Here is a 21,565-nt window from a genome sequence, read left to right on the forward strand (position 1 = left end):
TTCCTTCCTTACCCCCTTCCTTCCTTCCCTCTCTCTCTTCCTTCCTCTCTTATTCCCATCCTTCTTTCCTTTCATCCTAGTGGCTTAAAGCCCTGTGAATGCCTAATGACCATTTCTTTTTTAGTATACAGATGCTCTCCAGGTACATAGCTGTTAAAAGCAACACTGGATCCTATACAAAAAGCACACAGTAAGGTGTATCTCTGTTTTATTACTTTTTTTTTTTTTTTTTCTTTTTGCGGTATGCGGGCCTCTCACTGTTGTGGCCTCTCCCGTTGCGGAGCACAGGCTCCGGACGCGCAGGCCCAGCGGCCATGGCTCACGGGCCCAGCCGCTCCGCGGCATATGGGATCCTCCCAGACCGGGGCACGAACCCGTATCCCCTGCATCGGCAGGCGGACTCTCAACCACTGCGCCACCAGGGAGGCCCTGTTTTATTACTTTTAACTTTCCTTTTTATAAAAAAGGTGAAGGTCGGTGACAAAGAGGTAGATGTGATGGATGGCTTCAGACTCTACATTACCACCAAGCTGCCCAATCCAGCCTACACCCCTGAAATAAGTGCGCGGACCTCCATCATCGACTTCACTGTCACCATGAAAGGTCTAGAAGATCAGTTACTGGGGAGAGTCATTCTCACAGAGAAGCAGGTGAGTGAAGTATGGCCCTACCGCTTTCTGCATCATGTTGCGATTTTTTCATTGACAAAAATGATATGATGAAAGTTGTAATAGGATTGAGTCCCCTCCTTTAATTCCTATGTTTCTTCCATTATTAATTTCCAAGTGTCTTAAATAACTACTAACCAATTATCTACCCAATATGTTGCATCTGCATCGCATAAATCATATAGATCATCAATTGATTTTATATAGGGGACTGATGTAACTATGAGACTATCAGTCTCAATATCAGCATCATTGTTCTGGATTTATATTACTTTATTTTTCTGAAGTTTGTTCTATTATTAATTCTAGTCACCTGTTGATTTTTAGCTTTCTAGTTTTTTCTTTCATTAGATTCATTATTATGCTTTTGGAATATAAAATTAAAACGTTTTACTCAGATAACATGACATTGCCAATTCTTATTTGTTATCCAAGAGAGCTCTGTGTGTGTTGTGAGAAGATAGAAGTTGGTGACACTAGGTTTCACTGTGCACCTTCTGAGGGCTACCGGATTCATTATGCTCTAAGCATAACTCCATATCTGTTTTCTCTCAATGAAAAATGGCCAATAATTTATAACTTCTGTGTTCTGAGTCACCATTTTCTCCGGGGAACATCTGAGTCTTAAGGAAAGAAATCTGGAGGATTTTAATAGGACTGCTTTGGTGAAACTGCATCAACTCTGAAAGTTGCAATCGATTTTTTTCCTGAGTTCTATGGCAATGTGGAGTTTGGTTTACTTTATACCTCCCTTCTACACTGACCTAAAGATTTATTTAGGTTAAATCTATTGGCAAAATCTTTGAAATCTGTCCCTCCCATTCTTTTTACCTTTTCTGTATGTCGTACCATGCTTGCTCTTCTGAGCCCTTCCTTATGTTTATCTCTTTCTCTGTCTCTCTTCCCCTCTTCCTGTTTTATGAATCTTCTGTTTACTTTTTAATTTATTGTACATAAATCATAGAGTTATATGGTTGGAAATTGCATTAAAAGCCTTTAATCCAGCTTCATAAATTCACATGGTTGGTGACCTCAGCATGGCAGGAACCGATGCTAGCGTTCCTACCACAGACTGGCTACTGAAGAAATAACATCCTTCCAAATATATACTTGTTTATTTTTGAAATCTCAGTAGAGGTGGTTGAGGAAGTTTGGCGCTGCCACCCCCTTATTTCAGGAAGGACAGGGGTTCTTGATCAACAACAAATCTGTGGAGCCAGGGCATCCCTGAGGGTCTTCGGGGCAGTATCCATTGCCCGTATTGTAGGCTCTGCTTTCACCTGTAGTGCTGGCTTCAGGTAGATAAGGGGCTTTGATAGCACTTTGAATAATATCCTTGTCCTCGGCTTTCTTGCTATTCAGCTGAGCTGAATACAAGTCTCCTTGGAAAAAATAATTTGGCTTCCCAGATTTTTGGATGCAACAAAACACAGCAACAGCTCCAGGACTGAGCTGTAATTGTTGCAGCAGAGTTTTAAGATGAAGTAAGGGGCACTTGAAGCTCACTGGGAGATTTTGAACAGCCTTGAAAAGCCAGTATCGATCCCAGGCCAGGCTTTTCTTTACTTCCTGGGAAAGTTGGGTGCCTTCAGACATTATTCTCTTACCATCATCTCATTATCAGAATTTGTCCCAGGCTCAAAGGAAATGATTCTCAGAAAAGTGTGGTCAGAGTGACGTGACACTCATTCTGTTATAATACTCATCTTACCCTGAACCACATTAGAATACAACACGTAATCTGTATTTTTTTTTCTCTAAAGCAAAGTGAGCTGCTAGACTTATTTGTGATGGGTTTTAAGTAGTCTCCTTTCTGCCAACAGCTTTTCCTTTTGCAGCATCTTCTGCCCACTGTGCTCCTGAATTTGCGCACTTTGCTGAATCTTTTCAGCCTGGGTGGTGGCAAGTGGGTCTGAGTTGATCTCTGGCGCTTTCAGGGCATTTTTTTTTATCATCTAGTGACTCAGTTGAAAAGAGCCTATGTCTGTGCCTACGGATACAGATATAAAACATTAAGTCCAAATAGTTTCTTTGACTTCAGCGACATTGAAGTCTCTCTTACTATGATCACATCTTGGGTGATGGTAAAAATATCAATATGAAATGTTATTGGGCCAAGGTGGGGGGGGCTTTTGAAAGCTAGGAAGATCCCACAGATAGGAAGTTGATGTTGGAAAGCATCTAAGAAATTCCCTAAATGTAGGGAGCATTGAAACAAATGGTGAACATCTTCAGTCAGGATGAGTTATGCCTTCACTGGTCTGTTGATTCTTCTTGTGAAAGGCAGCTTGGAACGGTAACTTAGGATACAAGGGAAAGGCTACTCTTAGTTCTTTGAGTCCATAAATTCACCAGCTGTCCAGTGTTCTGGGAATACAGGCAGTGAGGCGCCTTATTATCATGCAGGATCTGGTCTCATGAATGCTCAGCTGTACAGCCTTAGCAGGTTTGTTTGCTTAAGAGACAAAGGGAAACCTCAGAGCCTATGAAAGCAAGGAAGGCAGATTTTTAACTGACTTTATACTTTCTGTGTGCTTCAAGGCAGTCTTTTAAAAAATTTTATTTTTATTTTTATTTTTTGCGGTATGCGGGCCTCTCACTGCTGTGGCCTCTCCCAGTGCGGAGCACAGGATCTGGACGTGCAGGCTCAGCAGCCAGGGCTCACGGGCCCAGCCACTCCGTGGCATGTGGGATCCTCCAGGACCGGGGCACGAACCCGCGTCCCCTGCATTGGCAGGCGGACTCTCAACCACTGCGCCACCAGGGAAGCCCCGGAAGGCAGATTTTTAACTGACTTCCTACTTTTCTGTGTGCTTCAAGGCAGTCTTTTTAAATGCATGGGCTGTTCAGGTTCGCATCAAGGTCATATTCAATTGTTCACCTGATGTACCTGTGAGTATATTTAGACGGCCTGCTGTTGTCATCAGAAGGTGATGTATCAAGACCATTTTAAATAGGCAGCAAACCAGTAGCCCTCCAGAAACTTTCCTTTAAAGAAACCTAGTCTCTTCGGGTCACTCTCACCTTGATCCTAGAGAATAAGAAAGAAACTCAAAGAGAACTATGTACTATTAGGAGAAAAATATTAATATCAATTAACAGCTTCTACTAGCCGCACAATCCAAAGCCTCAAGTGTCATCATTGTTCAGAATTTCAGATGAGCAAACAGGTGTCTGACTTATTTCTTTTGGAGCGGGAAGGACCTAAACTTGGTGGAACTGACATGGGAAATAACTTAATAAAGACACTACATAGACATTGTTATCACCATTGTTACTGGTGGTGGAGAAAAAATAAATCTGTTTCTGAGTTCAGTTGTTTAATCTTTCATTTTAATTACCAGTGCAAGGTACAGAGAGAAAGAATCTTTGGGAATAAAGCCTGAGTGATACGTTAAAAATGAGAACTGTGGAAGGCTGTCATCTATTTCCTTTTATTGATTCCAAAACTTTGGTTAGAGTTGAAGTTTATGAACAGAAAGAATTTTAGTTTTCATTTGCATCCTTGTTGAGCCACTTAACTTTTGATCATGTAATTAATCAATAGCACATTTCATGAAGCTGTACTGAATCACTGATGTACTTTCTTATTCAATTCAGGGACACTTTTCACATTATCACAGTTTATATACAATTTTTACGTTGTGGTCTTAATATATAGAACACATAGCACAAATGTGTGTGTGCGTGTGTGTGTGTGTGTGCTAAGAGATAATCCCTTTGGTGGGAAAAATGCTAATAGACAAAATTATTTTGATTAATTTTGCCCCTTTGTATTAATTTGTAAAAGAACTATATTATGGAACTAAAGTTATAGTTCAACAGAAATATGTTTAAATGTGTTATACAAATGAAAATATGCCTAAAACCTTATCCCAAAATAGGTTTTCCATTTTTAAAACTCAAATGAAAAGCAAATAGCAATTGTTCTATTTTCTTTCAGAGGTATCTTTCTTTGCCCCATAACTATTGTTCTGTTCTACTGTTTGGCCACTGGTGTGCTATTTAATGAATAGTTTGCTTTTGGAATTCCAAATATTACTTTAGGTTGTAGTATTTACTTCAGAGTATATTATTTCATCAGTTTCAAACTATGGGGGAAATGTACTCCTTAGCCTTATTTTAATCCTTTGGGAATATGAGCATTTCTTTAAGTGACAATTTTATTTAATTAATGTTAACAATGACATTAAATTGACTATAATCAACTCAATAATGTTCAAGCTTTTACTTACTATCTTTAAAATCAGGAAAGGAATAATTTGTACCTTATTGTATGTATTACTAATAAGTGTGTTTACTTTCTTAATAATGGTTTTCATAAACAACGTGGAGGCATAATTTTAGTCTCAGTCCTGTAGTTCTCAAGTGGAGATGAGATTGGAAATGTAGGCTGTAACAGGTTTTGCAAACTATGTTGAAAATTTTGGACCTTTCCAAATAGTAAAGGGAGATCCCTCTATGACTGGGAGCAGAAAAGGGGGTGATGGCAGAGCAAAAGATCAGCGGGGAGACCAGTTATGGTTAGAGTAGTCCCCTGAGCAGTAATTAAAGCCTACATTAGGGTAATTACTATGTAATTGGAAAAAAATGGAGGAAGGCTTATGCAGGAAGGCTCAGTAAGACTTGGTGCAGATCTCGGATTTGATAGCCCATGGTCTCAACTCCAGCAGACATGAAAGCATGCATCCTTAGCATTGTAAGTGCAAGATTAGAAAGTTCTCCTTTAAAAAAATCCCTTTCAGCTCCTTTATTATGCTTTTACAATGATACGTGGAATTCTAAAGTGTGATTTATTTTGTACCAACTTATAATTTTACTTTTCTTTTTTTTTTAAAGATGTTGGGGGTAGGAGTTTATTAATTAATTAATTAATTAATTTTTTTTGCTGTGTTGGGTCTCCGTTTCTGTGCGAGGGCTTCCCCTAGTGTGGCAAGTGGGGACCACTCTTCACCGCGGTGCGCGGGCCTCTCACTATCGCGGCCTCTCTTGTTGTGGAGCACAAGCTCCAGACGCGTAGGCTCAGTAGTTGTGGCTCATGGGCCTAGTTGCTCCGCGGCATGTGGGATCTTCCCAGACCAGGGCTCAAACCCGTGTCCCCTGCATTGGCAGGCAGATTCTCAACCACTGCGCCACCAGGGAAGCCCTGGTTTTACTTTTCAAACTACTCATTACCAAATAAATATTACAATGCATCTGAAAAATCCATGCTGGAAACGAATGAGAGGAGGGGATAGAGAGAAGAGACGTCTTCTGAGCAGCTGTCATGATCCAGTCACTGGTTTGAGCTTCTTTGCTAATGATATCCTCACAATCACTCTCTGAGCTGTTTTTATGTCCATTTTGCAGATGAAGAAACTGAGGCTTATAGACTTGCATAACATGGCCAACGTCATGCAGTTAATAAGTCCTGGGTGTTAGAATTTAAATGTGTCTTCCTGATATAAAAATGCTCACTCTTCTCACTGCTTTACTTTCCTTCCCTTACCTGTCTTCATGTAAGGACTTTTATCAGGCTCACCTTTAAGAACTCAGAAACAATAATGAGAGTGTGTAATATTTAAGAATATGGCAAGACTGTGTAAAATTTGAGAATATGGCAATAAATATATTTGAATTATTTCTATTTAATTTTATTATCACTTTGTTTCCTAATGTAACCATATTGTGAGTGCATTTATTATAACTGCCCATGGAAAGGAATTTTATAGTAACCATTAAATGTCACTTGTTTATACTAATTTCTACATTATCTCAAATACAAGATTATTATCTAGTAAATAAATTAATTAAAATGACCAGTAAGGAGATTGCCAACAAACACATGAAAGGATGCTCAACATCACTAATCATTAGAGTAATGCAAATCAAAACTACAATGAGGTACCACCTCACACCGGTCAGAGTGGCCATCATCAAAAATCTACAAACAATAAATGCTGGAGAGGGTGTGGAAAAAAAGGAACCCTCTTGCACTGTTGGTGGGAATGTAAATTGATACAGCCACTATGGAGAACAGTATGGAGTTTCCTTAAAAAACTAAAATAGAACTACCCTATGACCCAGCAATCCCATTACTGGGCATATACCGTGAGAAAACCATAATTCAAAAAGAGTCATGGACCCCAATGTTCATTGCAGCACTATTTACAATAGCCAGGACATGGAAGCAACCTAAGTGTCCATCAACAGATGAATGGATAAAGAAGATGTGGCACATATATACAATGGAATATTACTCAGCCATAAAAAGAAACAAAATTGAGCTATTTGTAGTGAAGTGGATGGACCTAGAATCTGTCATACAGAGTGAAGTAAGTCAGTTAGAGAAAAATTCTGGATGCTAACACATATATATGGAATCTAAAAGAAAAAAAATGGTTCTGAAGAACCTAGGGGCAGGACAGGAATAAAGATGCAGACGTAGAGAAGGGACTTGAGGACACCGGGAGGGAGAAGGGTAAGCTGGGACGAAGTGAGATAGTGGCATAGACACACATACACTACCAAATGTAAAATAGATAGCTAGTGGGAAGCAGCCGCATAGAACAGGGAGATCAGCTTCGTGCTTTGTGACCACCTAGAGGGGTGGGATAGGGAGGGTGGGAGGGAGACGCAAGACGGAGGGGATATGGGGATATATGTATATGTATATGTATAGCTGATTCACTTTGTTATGCAGCAGCAACTAACACAGCAATGTAAAGCAATTATACTCCACTAAAGATGTTAAAAAAAATAAAATAAAATGACCAGTAAGGAAGCTTTCAAATGTAACCAAATAACACATGGAAGCAAAGACAGTAAGAGCAGGTCTTAATTGCATTGCTGTATCTCAAAGAATTAAGAATTGATGCAAGTTTGAGCTTTTGTTTTGCTTAAAGAGGGAATTTTTCTTTTTTCTAGAATGTTCCTGGACCTGACTCACTGTGCTCAGAGCATGAGTTGGGAGGCTGGTAGGGTCCCACACACCATAAGTGTTCAACCAATGGAACGTACAGCAGAGGCCAGTGCTCTTTCCTTTTTGCCTTCGTGCAGTTTTGCTACCATGACCTTTATTTTTAACTTCATGGTTTTTGTTACAAAGGGAGAATTTTCACGTCTGTATTTCTGGCACTAAGACATGACTAGATTTTCTGGTACACGAATGTGTTTCAGTTTATCAGTTTGAAAAGGGGTATAGCATTTAATCATTCACCAGGCAATATTGAGAGCCTACTATGTATCGGACATTGTACTAAGAGTTGGAGAATGTATCAATGAACCAAAAAATCCTTGGAGCATAACTATTAAGTAACGTATATGTTATATTAGAAAGAAAGTAAATAATCACATAATTAATGAATAGTCCTATTATGTTTTATATGATTTCGTGTGATTCATCACTGCATATAACTTTAGATTTCTAGTTTTCTCGATAGGGAGTAGAATCTACAAAACCTGCTGAGCCATATCCAGAATACGTAACTGAGTATTTACCTTTCTGAAGCTGGTCTAGCAGTGTGAGCTTGGTATCACATGCCCAGGTACCCACACAACTGGAATTGCTGACAGTGCTCTCCTGTTCAAGCCACCTGCATTTAACCCTCGTTTCCCCATATTGTATTTACACTGAAATGTGTGTAACTTTAGTAATGCAGGTAAGCATAGGTACCTTGTCAATGGACACTATATTTAGAAAGCTTTTCAAGCAAACTTGCTAATGCGTATCTTTCTCTTCAAGTTTTAAATTCCATTTCCTCATTGTCTTTTCCTCTTTTGAATCTTTTATTAACTTCAAGTTAGTGTCTCTCATGAAACAATTTGACTTTCATGTACAATTTGACTTGGTGCTGGCAGCATCTCCCAGCCTCTGGGTTTCCTGCTGCCCTTGGCTTGTTGAGTGTCATGGCTGTTTCCTCCTTCCCTCACCCTCACCAGCCCCATCTTTTCTTTCCTCCTCTTTCACTGTCTCTCCCTCTCCAAACTACCAAAAGGAAGAAATAGCCAATAAGGGCAATAATCTTCCAAAGCCATTCTCTCCCCAGCTACCCATAAGGTCTTTTAGGAAGGATTCAGAATGTCCCTTCTCTTGGAGAGGACAGCATCTTTTCTTTTCAGGTCAAGATGATTTTTCAATTTAAATGTACATGCAGTAGCAACGCAGTTTGCTTGCCTAACTTTTGGACACTTGCTTGTCACAGAGTTGGATACTAGTTCAACACACAAGTTGAGAATAATCACATTCAAACAACGATAGAGCCCTTTTAAACAAGAAACCAAACAGAGGTAAATATATTTAATCTGAGACGCATATATTGTCTTCAAGTAAAGTTCAGTTTCAAAACAGGAGTAAATATGATCACAGAAGTCCCTTAAAAATGAGTTGAATTTAGGAAATAAATAGATGGTAAATAGTTAATACAGGTAATATTTTTAGTACATTTTACATTGTTTGCCACCAATCCTTCTTTCCTCCATTAATTCTCCTCCTCTAATTTTGATGTCTGTATTTCCTGCAGTCAAATGTGATAACTACAGTACAGGAACTCGGGAGCAGCCCCCTAGGTAAACTTTTTAAGGAATGGCCAAACCATAGGTGTTCATTAAGAAGAAAATATATTTATGCAAATTAACAGGAACTGGAGAAAGAAAGAACTCATCTCATGGAAGATGTAACTGCAAACAAGAGGAGAATGAAGGAGCTAGAAGATAATTTGCTTTACCGTCTGACCAGTACCCAGGGGTCCCTGGTGGAAGATGAGAGTATCATCCTTGTGTTGAGTAACACAAAAAAGACAGCCGAAGAGGTGACACAGAAGCTGGAAATTTCAGCTGAGACAGAAATTCAAATTAACTCAGCCCGGGAGGAATATAGACCTGGTGAGTTTGGTAATGAAAGACAAATGTCACAGGAAAATGAAACGAGAAATGAGAATTAGAGAAATTGAAGTAAGGATGTTATGAAAACGACTGTGCAACGTGGGGTGGCCATTTGTGTTTTGTGGCATTTCTTTAAATGTTCAGTAAAATTGAGATGAAGAAATTTTATAATGGTGTAAATTTTCTAGGTGCTTATAATTCATGTTATTGGCAAATTCTTTAAGGTTCCTGTGAACTTATTTTTAAACCAGAAAGTAAAGAGAATTATTAAAGACATCCGACTAGTGAAGACAAAAACTAGTGAAGTCTGAGGAATTTGTGCTGCATTTGTGGGCTGTTCACTAGTTGTTTATCATTTGGTAACAATAAGCCTGTATTTTGTTTGTAGTCCTGTAGAGTTCCCATGAGTCCAGGTAGTTCTCTGGTCTCATGGGAACCCTTCAACCTTATCCACAGATCAGCAAATCAGTGTTGTTCATGGGTTATAAAGGGAACCTGCTAAAAGAATTCAATTTCCTTTAGTAATTTATCATGCCTTTTGGAAAAATAATTGAAACAATATCTACTGGTGGAGAGTCAGGAGCGTCATCTTTGCGATGCCTTGGCTTACTTGAGGCCAAGTTTAGTCAGGGCTTCCTCATGGAGTTTAAGAATGAGGTCCTTAACAATGCCTACACAGTTTGCTGGATGTTACAGTACAATCCATGCTGTCCCACTGTTTGTCTTTTCCACCTATGGAAGAGTGTAATAAAATGTATTTATAAGGAATCTAGAGATTCTAAAACAGAAAGTATCATTTAATGAACCCAAATAGCAGACTACTTGTTCAAAGCTTACAAAGAAGAATTAAATATATATGATGACATTGCTCTAGACTCCCATTGTTGGTAGATAGTCATTGCTAAGACGTACAAATAGAACTTGTTTCATTTAGCGTTTAGACTGATCTGTGCATGGGTCATTTATTTTCTGGGCTCGTAGCAAGTGCAATGTTGCTCTTTGTCTTTTAGTTGCTACCCGGGGCAGCATCCTCTACTTCCTCATCACGGAAATGTGCTTGGTTAATGAGATGTATCAGACTTCACTCCGCCAGTTTCTTGGCTTGTTTGACCTTTCCTTGGCCAGGTACGTCTGTACTCAGGAAGCCAAGCTGAATTCTGTATCTGTGGGTTAGAACGGTGACATTACATTGATAACTTATTTTCCCTTTGCACCTAAGCTGCTTCTTTTTCTTTAAATCTAAGTTGAGTGTAATTACCAGTGTGTTAACAAATCATTCTCATTTTTCATTTTATGCTTAGAGAAAGCTCTACCAACTATTCATCCACTGATCGATTCCTTTGGTTTCCCCAAGTTTCTGTTAAACAAGAAAATTCCCCAGACATTGTTGTGAGTGATAATACTCTGCAGGTAAAATTGATTCAGACAACATGGAGGATTCTGTTATTTCATGTGGAGAGAGTGCTTGTTATTTTAGATTTAGGAGGCTTACTCTTGATGTGTAAAAAATAAGAATTGGTCTTCCAGAGTTACTTATTTTCCATTAAAGATGTTGTTTTTAGGGACAGTTGCAAAGGGTGGGACAAGCCTGATTTAAATGTTCTCTTCTCCAGGTCTGTCAAGAGCCCAATTACAAGCAAGAGGATCGCTAATATCATTGAGCACATGACCTATGAGGTTTATAAGTACACGGCTCGGGGTTTGTACGAGGGGCACAAATTTCTCTTCACCCTGCTGCTTACCCTAAAAATTGACATGCAGAGGAACCGAGTCAAGCATGAAGAGTTTCTCACCCTTATTAAAGGTCAATATTCGAATAGAAAGCATTGTGCACAGGCGCAGATGTAGGAATTAAAGTGAAGGTCCTGTGCATTTTTTTTTTTTTTAGCAATAGCAGTTTCCTTGCATTTCATTGAAGATTGCATTTATGTGAGCTTTTTAAACATTAAAAAATTAATTAATTAATTAATCTTTTTATTTTTGGCTGTGTTGGGTCTTTGTTGCTGTGCACGGGCTTTCTCTAGTTGCGGCAAGTGGGGGCTACTCTTCGTTGTGGTGTGCAGGTTTCTCATTGTGGTGGCTTCTCTTGTTGTGGAGCACGGGCTCTAGGCGTGCGGGCTTCAGTAGCTGTGGCTCGTGGGCTCAGTAGTTGTGGTGAACGGGCTCAGTTGCTCCACGGCATGTGGGATCTTCCTGGACCAGGGATCGAACCCATGTCCCCTGCACTGGCAGGTGGATTCTTAACCACTGCGCCACCAGGGAGGTCTGAGCTATTTTATTTGTTCATTAATTGCATGAATATTTATTGGGAAACTATTGCATGCCAGGACACAGAGTAGGCACTTGAAACATAATAAACAGTAAGTAAATTGTGCAGTGTGTGAGGAGCTAGTAAGCACTATAGAAAAACGGAGAAGGATAAGGGAGTTGGGGAATGTTTAGTATGTGGAGTGGGGAAGTTTTAAAATTTTTAATGGGATATTTAATGGGATCTCTCATTGGGTAGGATTCCCGAGAGATGGACAGGTGGCCAAGACCTGAAGGACCAGGGGATGTTGGTTCTGGGGACATTTAGAGAAAGTGCTGAAGGTTGAGGAGGTGACATCAATGCCTCTAGTGGGAGAAGGTGTCCTATGATGAAGGCAAAGCAAAGCAACCAGGGCAGCTGGAGCAGAGTGGGTGAGGTGACCATGCCACTCATCCCATGGATATTTCCTCTATATCTATTGTAGCATTGATCACAGACAGGTACCCTCTGCTGTGGAAGGCTGGGAAACACACATTTGCTATCACATTCTTGAATGTCTGGACAAAAAGTATTTAAAGGAACAGTGGAAATGATGCTAGGCTTGAAATGGTTTTATCTACTCTACCTTTCTAAACAAAGGTTTATCTTTAAAGATAAGGCACAACTTCATCTTTGGAGGGGTGGATTTTCATTGACTTCACCTACATGGGGAGTAGATTTGCAGAGGAACTTGAAGAGGATCCCAATGGGGGCAGTAGAGAAGGGCATACATGGGGGTATGTAGGTCAGAGTCATACTTATACGTACACAAATGCATATTCATGTTCATATACATATGCTTATGCATCTATAACTATATCTATATCTATGTGTCTTATGGTAGCAATAAAGACTCAGTTAGACTTGAAAACTCAGAAATTATGATTTGTGGATGATCTCTCTTTCTCTTTCTCTTGTTTCTAAACGTTGAACCCTTGCCTCTTAGGTTTCTTTTTGTTCCAAGTTTCCTAAATCAGAGCACATGGAAGATGAACGGTCTGGTGAGACCTTAGATGGACATGTAGGTGTAGGAGTTGCCTTCTTCAGTGAGTCCTTCGTATATAAATGATTTCTGGCCTCAGTGACTCTGGTCCTTCAGCTGATGGAGCTTCCTATGGGAAAGTTGTTCCTGACACCCTCAATTCAGGAGTGAGATGCATTTCCCTATGGAAATGACATTGAACATAGTGTCCAGAAATACTGTAAAGTGTGTTACAGTTTGGTGTGATCAAAACACACATGAGACTTAGAGTTGGGAAGACTCTAAGGGAAAATAGTGGCTTTGCCACCTTCTGGATGAGTGGTTTTGATCAGGTTATTTAAACTTTTCAAGCTTCAGTTGCCTCAGCTATGAAACAAGGATAGTCAAATGGACATAATAGGATTATTGAGAATTCGCACAACTTATATAAACCCTGACACATAGAATAGCTCAACAGATGATAGGCATTGTTATATTATCTTTAGTTTCTTAGTTTATTTCGATTAGTCTAAGGCTTGCATAGGTTGGACAGGATTTTGTGAGACTTTGGCATTCAACAGCTAGTTCTTGTACTCCTTTAGGACACAGAGTTTCATAAGATTTCCCTTTGTTAGTTATGTTGGTGAAAGCTGCCCAATGACATGAACTCTTTCTGTAAGGACTTTAAAATCACTTGTTTGAAACTATTATTTAGATAGCAACAGTGTTTTGATACTGATTTTTTAATTTAATCATCTCTAAAATGGGAAAGCATCAGGCTGGAGGACTTTCTAAGTCTGCCTTAGCTATGCCACTTCATGATACAAGGTACAACTTGGATAAGTCATTGTAAGCATGTTTCACTTTTACAAGGTATAATGATAAAGATTTAAACCTTCTTTCTCCCAAAGCAAGGATTTGAGGGATGAAGGGGCTGGCATAATTCTCAATCATCTTGAGAATTTATTTTGAATTATTCCTATCCCAGCAGTTTATTCATCAAAAGTCCATCTAATCTGGTGCCATATTATCCAGGAATATGTTCCCCACTCCCTACCATTACAACATTCTTTGTTGCCCAAAGTATACTTTTGAGGCAGGCAAGATATTCATGACAGTGTTACCCTCTATTAAACAATGAATAATCTTTGGCTCCAAGGAACACTCTTTTCCATGAAAAGCTTCTCCCTAATCCTGTGGTGAATACCTTATTCTTTTCAGTTTGTTGGAAAATGGACAGTTTCCATGGAAATTGGTGTGACCGTTTTCAACACAGTGGCATTGTCCTTAGGTCTTTAACTGCTTCCTTGTGTTCAAGCAATCCGTTTTGCTTTTATAAGCTAATAGTTTCACTGAAATGGCTTCACTTACCTCTTGTTCCACTTACCTTGGACGTCTACTAAGATGGATTTGGCAAAAGACAGCAATTTCGTGGGGTCCATGGTACCTGAATAAAGTAGAGATTGGCTCAGTAAATATTTTGAGTATTATTACTTGTTTATGACCTGCTCTGTTCAAAAAAAGATTGTAGCCAAATAGATTGGTTATATCCTTCTAAGAATTATGGTTAGAGCATATTTTCCCTGAAACATTTTAATAGATGTTATTTATTAAACAGTATATCTTATCCTATAGAAGACTTGCTAACTCTTTCTTTGGCTTAAAATTTGATTGTTCATACATTTAGTTTTTCTGGGATGGGCAACAATAACTTTTTAAACTGTCATTTATTTTATGGCGCTGTGAGAGTTATGTGAGTTATGTGAGCGTAAGTAAATCATCAGCAAAAAGATAGGAGTCAGCACCAAATGGAAATGTTTGTTGTGAGTAGATTGACGAAAACTAAGTGACATAGCACAGGTCCCTTGGGTGTGCTCAAAATGGATGTAAGTAATATACTGGTTTATAGAGGAGAACCCTTCAAACACAGGTAGTACTACTAAAATTTCTAGAGAAATCCTCTCCTTAAAATGAGCTTGTGCCAATATTTGGCAACTCTTAATGCCGACAGTAGCTGCTCACTTAGTGACACTCTGCTTTGTCCTTGATCCTGTTTTGAGTGCTTTACACTCACTTTATACATTTTCTGCCATTATCACTACACCTAGGCTTCATTATTCCCATTGTACTTACTTGGAAACAGAGTTCCAAACAGATGAGCTGGCTTGTCCCAGACCTTGGCCAGGTGGAGCTAAGACAGAATCCACCACTTACCTAAATCCAAAGCTATATTATTGATCCTTAAATGTGTTTTTCTAAAATCATCTATTCCTTTATTAAATGTTAAAGCTTGTTCATCACTATGATTTATATTTCTGAGTTTAATAAATGTCCAGGTAGTAAAAGAATTGATATTAAAATAGTTTCAGCAAAAGTTTTTTATAAAGAGATTGTTTTACAGTAAAGAGAGAAAAATTTCATAACTTAATATGTTTAACTCGAAAGGTGGTGCCTCGTTGGACTTGAAAGCCTGTCCTCCTAAACCAGCTAAATGGATCCTGGACATTACCTGGCTGAATTTGGTGGAACTGAGCAAACTTAGACAGTTTTCTGATGTCCTTGATCAGGTAACTTGTGCTTTGAGTAAACTTATAATACTGTCACAGTGAGCGGCTTCCTGATTTATCATTTGGCTACACGACTTGGGGAAGAGAGAGGTTTCTTTGTCACTCTTAAAATGGTATGACCAGTGCTTGGCTTTCCTCACCGCCCACTCATACTCTGATAAAGCACACTCCATCCATGGCAGGCTGGTCTCGCGGGAAGAAATTAGTTACCTAGGAAGTTTAACCAACGCTGACCTGGATGATATGTCAGTATCACCAATTGGCGACCCACAGTGGGAAAACAGATTCAATTAGATTAAATGATTAGCTATGATTAAAAGGTTTTGCCATCTTTCTAAAGATGAAATGAAAAGTAATAAGCACACCCTTCCTCTAAGTGATAAATATCCATTCTTACCTCTTGTTTCTCTCTTCTTCCTCTCCTCGTTATACTGCCTTAGCCAGGCATCTGGGTCTGAATCTAACACAAACACCTGGCCTTTTATCTTTAGAAGTTGTTTTCCTTTCATAAGCAGCAAGTTCCTGATGAATCATGTATATATTGGTATTATGGAACTTTGGTATAGCAAGTTGAATTGGGACAAGCCAGGAAATAGCTTCTTGAGAACCTGATGACCAGCGAGAAGCTGCATGGACAGCAAGGTGGCTTTCTTCAGCTGCCAGATGAAGGCTCTTTTTCACCAGAAAATGTCTTAACACTGGTTCTTTTTTTTTTTTTTAATCATTAAAGTATAGTTGATTTACAATGTTATGTTAGTTTCTGGTGTACAAGAAAGTGATTTAGTTGTGTATATATATATACATATATTCTTTTCCATTAGGGTTTATTACAAGATATCGACTATAGTTCCCTGTGCTTTGCAGTAGGACCTTGTTGTTTATCTATTTTATATACAGTAGTTTGTATCTGTTAATCCCAAGCTCCTAATTTCTCCCGCCCCCACCCCCTTTCCCCTTTGGTAGCTGTAAGTTTGTGTTCTATGTCTGTGAGTCTGTTTCTGTTTCATAGATAAATTTATTTGTATCATATTTTAGGTTCCACATATAAATGATATCATATGGTATTTGTCCTAATGCTCTTTCTTGACTTTGCCAGTTTAAGTTGACTGGAAGCTTAAGCTCTGCTATATTTTTATGTTCTGGCTTACACCTGGTGATTACCATGTAATTAGGGTATAAGCCGTTCTTTTGGGTTGAATAGCTTTTTTGGGGGGGAGATTTTAATGCATTCTAGCTTGTTCCCCATGGGATGACTCCTAGTGACCTTTCCTGGACCACTATCAGTTATTGAAGTAGCTGTCTTCTGGAGATTATATTGTATACCTGAAATGCCTCCATATTATGTAGTCTTTCATGATTGAAAGAGGTTATTTTTTTATTCTTATATGACATTTTCTAAATATGAACCCAAATGGTTTTTCCTTTGATTAGATCTCCAAGGAATACACTTGGGGCTTTAATCAAAGGGAATATACCAGAGAACATAAGATCATGTTTATCTGCAGATGTGATTTATTCTATGACTTTGAGATGCTTGCCCATGTAATGCTTGCCTCTCTTTGATTTTTTAAGCTTCAAATGTTAATGGACTGTGTTTTTTCCCTTTATCAATTGCCTAAAGGAAGCAAGTGTGATTATTCATTTGATGCTGATATTAAGTGGTGTATTTCAAATTACTCGAGATTAATAGAGTATTGACCAAGAGACTTCAATAATAAACATGTATTAAATGTCTTCTTTTGTTCCAAGCATGGTCCTGGGAAATGAGGAAACATGAGTGAATGAAACTTAGTTCTTTTTTTTTTTTTTATAAATTTATTTATTTTATTTTGGGACTTCCCTGGTGGCGCAGTGGTTAAGAGTCCGCCTGCCAATGCAGGGGACATGGGTTCGAGGCTTGGTCCGGGAAGATCCCACATGCCGTGGAGCAACTAAGCCCATGCACCACAGCTACTGAGCCTGAGCTCTAGAGCCTGGGAGCCACACTACTGAGCCCACGTGCCACAACTACTGAGCCCGTGCGCCTAGAGCCCATGCTCTGCAACAAGAGAAGACACCGCAATGAGAAGCCCGCGCACTGCAACAAAGAGTAGTCCCTGCTCGCCGCAACTAGAGAGAGCCCGTGCGCAGCAACGAAGACCCAACGCAGCCAAAAATAAAAAGATAAATAAATAAATAAAATAATAAATTTATTTATTTTATTTTTGGCTGCGTTGGGTCTTTGTTGCTGCGTGCGGGCTCTCTCTAGTTGCGGTGAGCGGGGGCTACTCCTCATTGCGGTGCACGTTGCAGTGGCTTCTCTTGTTGCGGAGCACGGGCTCTAGGCGTGCGGGCTTCAGTAGGTGTGGCTCGAGGGTGCTAGAGCGCAGGCTCAGTAGCTGTGGTGCACGGGCCTAGTTGCTTCCCGGCATGTGGGATCTTCCCAGACCAGGGATCGAACCCATGTCCCCTGCATTGGCAGGCGGATTCTTAACCACTGCGCCACCAGGGAAGCCTAAGACTTGGTTCTTAGTCATAGGAGATCTCATGGAGCAAAACAGATTTCCTTAAAATAATGAAAATGAATTTCCATTGATTTCTTTATTCTTTGCAGATTTGTTCCCGCAAAGTCATAGGAGAAATTCCACAACCCAGGGCTCTCCCTCCTTTAAGAGGGAGCCAGAGGCTGGTGTTAGTACAGACTGACTTTAGAGCAAATCACATTTGATTTTAGACTCTCAACTTTTTGGTGCTAGGATATAAAATTTTAAAACATTAAAAAAAATACTCAAGGAATAGCATTCACACATGCCTGGAATGGTCAGAAAGAGAAAAAATATCTGTGAATGCTTACTGAAAGATTTTTCTGTGGTGTGACACTTTTCTTATCCCCTGGTATTTTCAGATATCAAGAAATGAGAAAATGTGGAAAATTTGGTTTGATAAGAAAAACCCTGAGGAGGAACCCCTTCCAAATGCCTATGATAAATCTCTAGACTGCTTTAGACGTCTTCTCCTTATTAGATCCTGGTGTCCCGACAGAACCATTGCCCAGGTAAAAAGTACATATTTTAAAAATAGGAGAACATTTTAAAGAAACATTTCCTTTTAAATTTAAAAGAATATTTAAAATGTTAATCCCAATGAGAATTTTTGTGTAGGCTTCTATGTAATTTTCTAGCAATACAATTGTGAAAAATGGAAAAATAAACAACAAGTAAGTGTACGGAGGTGTATATTTGGGCTAAGTGATTTAATTATTTTCTTTGGTCTAAGTGATACAATAAGAGTGAATGAGGAAACTCTGTAAGGTGGTTATATAGGTCTAATGTGAAGGTAATGCATTGTTTTTCCATATCATTTTTATATTAACTCAAAAAAAATGGCTACTCCATTTTGCTAGTAGTAAAGTGGTGTTTCTTAAATAGGAAGACTGCTCAGGTACTGAGGAGGGGAGAGAAAGACTACAGGGCAGTATAGCATCCCCAAATCCGTAGCCATTACACCAGGATGTGTCACAAACCCCGATGTGAGAAAGAAGGTTTGCCTAAATTTCTTTGAATGATACATATGGTTTAAATGTAAACCCTGCCTCTACAAGATCCATCTTTTCAAAGACTTTTAATCTGTTGGCCTTACCGTCATGGAAATTTACCCATGAAACAGACTTGTGGTGTCTTGCCTTCACAGCTAAAAGTTAAACTCTACTATTCACAGACATAGATTTTCTTTATGGACTTCTTTAAATAAGTCATAAAATAACAGTAGGCTGGGGTTTCTAATAGAATGTAGGAATTTTTCCCCTTCACTCTCCAGAAGGAGTGTTAAAAACATATGGAGTAACCACCTAGGTACTGTGGAATCATGAAAACAACTAGATTCAATCATTTATTGAGGAAAGAAAAATGAGTTTTACAACTCAGGGCACTGAGGTCACCCTTCCTTTGGTTTTTCTTCTCAACTTCATTACTTTTATCCTGCCCAAATGAATTGTCAAACAGTTGCCTTATTTAAGGGGAGTGTAGAAGTTTCTTTTCTTTTCCCCTTCCTTCTCTCCTTCCTCCCTCCCTCCCTCCCTTCCCTCCCTCTCTTCCTTCCTTCCCTTTTTATATTTTTCATAACACTTTATTGGGTTCAGTGCTGAAATTTAAGTGTCTCCCACCCCTTTGTAACTTTGTCATCTTCATTCTGGCCTCTGTCACCCTTAGGCTGATGACAGCCATGTCTTTCTAACTGGTCCCCTGTAGTTCATTCTTGCCCACTCTAGTCCATCTTGTATATTCTAGAAGAAACAGAAATATCACTATGGTATTCCTTTAGTGGCTTCCCATGGCCCTTATGGTAACACCCAAGTCTTAAGCAAGGTCTAGAAGGCCCCTTGGAAAAATGTTCTCTCCTCTGAAGTTTTTACTCTCACATTAGATTCCTTTTGTGATTTTCAACAAGACACCATTTGGGGAAGCATATTTCAAGGTCTACAATGTGGACATACTTAATCCCGATTCCCCACAAGCAACATCAGGCTTGTTCGTAGCATTTTGGCTGAGCATGAGTGCATGTCCAGGGACATTCAAAAGCCTGGTTGCAAGAAGAACACACTGTCAGAAGGTGTCTTGTGCTACTGCCTGTTTATGTACAGCTGTGAGCTAAGAATGGTTTTTATAGTTTTAAATGGTTGAAAAAAAGCCAAGAAGAATAATGTTTTGTGATATGTGAAATTTATATAACATTCAAATTCCAGTGTCTATAAACTTTTATTGGAACATAGCCTTGCTCATTTATTTATGAACTATCATTTGTTTATGCTGCAGTGGTAGGTTGAGTTGGGCAACAGAGTCTGTACAGCCACAAAGCCCTAATATATTTACCACCTGGCCCCTGATGTATGCATAGGTAACAGTATGTTAGCTCATAGCTTGGATGGAAATGTCCAGGTGGGGTCAGTGCTGAATTCTATGGCAAGATTGGACATTTTGAGCTCCTTGCTATGCCACAGGACAAAACACCTGGATCTTGAGAGATGCTGCAATGATGGCAGGTACCCAGGTGCCTGTGGCTGAGAAACAACTGCAATTTGTGGAACAGCTGGGCGTCCAGCCTTTGAAGTCCTTCCTGATCATGAAGTGCACTGCCCAGTGGCTGTGATGAATGTGTAAACAAGTAGACTTTTGGAGAAGCCAAAGAACATGCCAGGCAAACGTGTAAAGTACCTTTCAGAAAGCTGTAAAAAATGTGCAGGCATTTATACTTAGGTTAGAGAATTCAATACTGGATCTGGCCAACCTTGAAAAAATATTAAGAGATACAAAATTAAGTGGTACCATGTGCTCCAAATGCAGTTGGATTAAATCTTTAAAAATTAATTAATTTGATAAATATGCAATAAATTTCACTACATAAGTAGTCACTCAGCAGTAATTACCTATTTGTTAAGTACCCATTAAATCCCAGGCATTGTACTGTTTACTTGATTATTTGAATGCATATATATAGCATGAAGCAGCTGGTGTATTGAAACAGGTCCCAGACAAGGAGTCAGCCAACCTGGGTTCTAGTCTTTTAAGTGGGTGACTGTGTTTCTGGCAAGTAACTCAGCTTCTACAGAGTGAGGACTCAAACAAGCAAGCAAGCAAACAAACAGATAAACCAACGAGAAAAAAGCCTCTGCCCTATTTTCGTGGCAGGGTTACTGTAGACATCATTGAGATAATCTACAAAAATGAATTTTGGAAAGCACATTGAATTATGCACAAGAAGGAGTTGGAGCTAGTTTTGGTGACCCCTGTACTGTTTTTGGCAGGCACGTAAGTACATCGTGGACTCCATGGGAGAAAAGTATGCGGAGGGTGTTATCCTGGACTTGGAAAAGACATGGGAGGAATCTGATCCACGGACACCACTCATCTGTCTCCTGTCTATGGGCTCAGACCCCACAGGTTCCATCATCACCTTGGGGAAGAGATTAAAAATAGAAACCCGCTACGTGTCCATGGGGCAGGGCCAGGAGGTCCATGCTCGCAAGCTCCTGCAGCAGACCATGGCGAATGTGAGACCAGATGTCTACTTTTGTGTTATGATGTTGACATTACATGTTATAGCATAACGATGCAGAGAGCTTATGAATCCTTAAGAGTTTAAATGTATGTATTATATTCTGTTTACTAAACAGGAAAAAGCATGATATCTATTAGAAAATTTCCATGGAAAAATGGACACACTTCAAACTTTTTCTGCTGAGCCT

General features: G+C 39.3%; 1 protein-coding gene across 1 annotated transcript in view; it reads left to right on the forward strand.

The window, feature by feature from the left end:
- DNAH5 (dynein axonemal heavy chain 5) overlaps positions 1-21,565 on the forward strand; it is a 267,797-nt gene that overhangs the window by 222,687 nt on the left and 23,545 nt on the right. The window contains exons 65-71 of the mRNA XM_082621280.1: positions 468-650; positions 9,287-9,530; positions 10,541-10,655; positions 11,144-11,334; positions 15,224-15,345; positions 18,230-18,379; positions 21,125-21,370. Of these exons, the coding sequence (XP_082477406.1) occupies positions 468-650; positions 9,287-9,530; positions 10,541-10,655; positions 11,144-11,334; positions 15,224-15,345; positions 18,230-18,379; positions 21,125-21,370 (1,251 nt within the window). The remainder of the gene's footprint in view (positions 1-467; positions 651-9,286; positions 9,531-10,540; positions 10,656-11,143; positions 11,335-15,223; positions 15,346-18,229; positions 18,380-21,124; positions 21,371-21,565) is intronic.

The sequence above is a fragment of the Mesoplodon mirus genome (assembly GCF_964341445.2).
Source record: "Mesoplodon mirus genome assembly, chromosome: 5".
Classification (NCBI taxonomy): Eukaryota; Metazoa; Chordata; class Mammalia; order Artiodactyla; family Ziphiidae; genus Mesoplodon; species Mesoplodon mirus.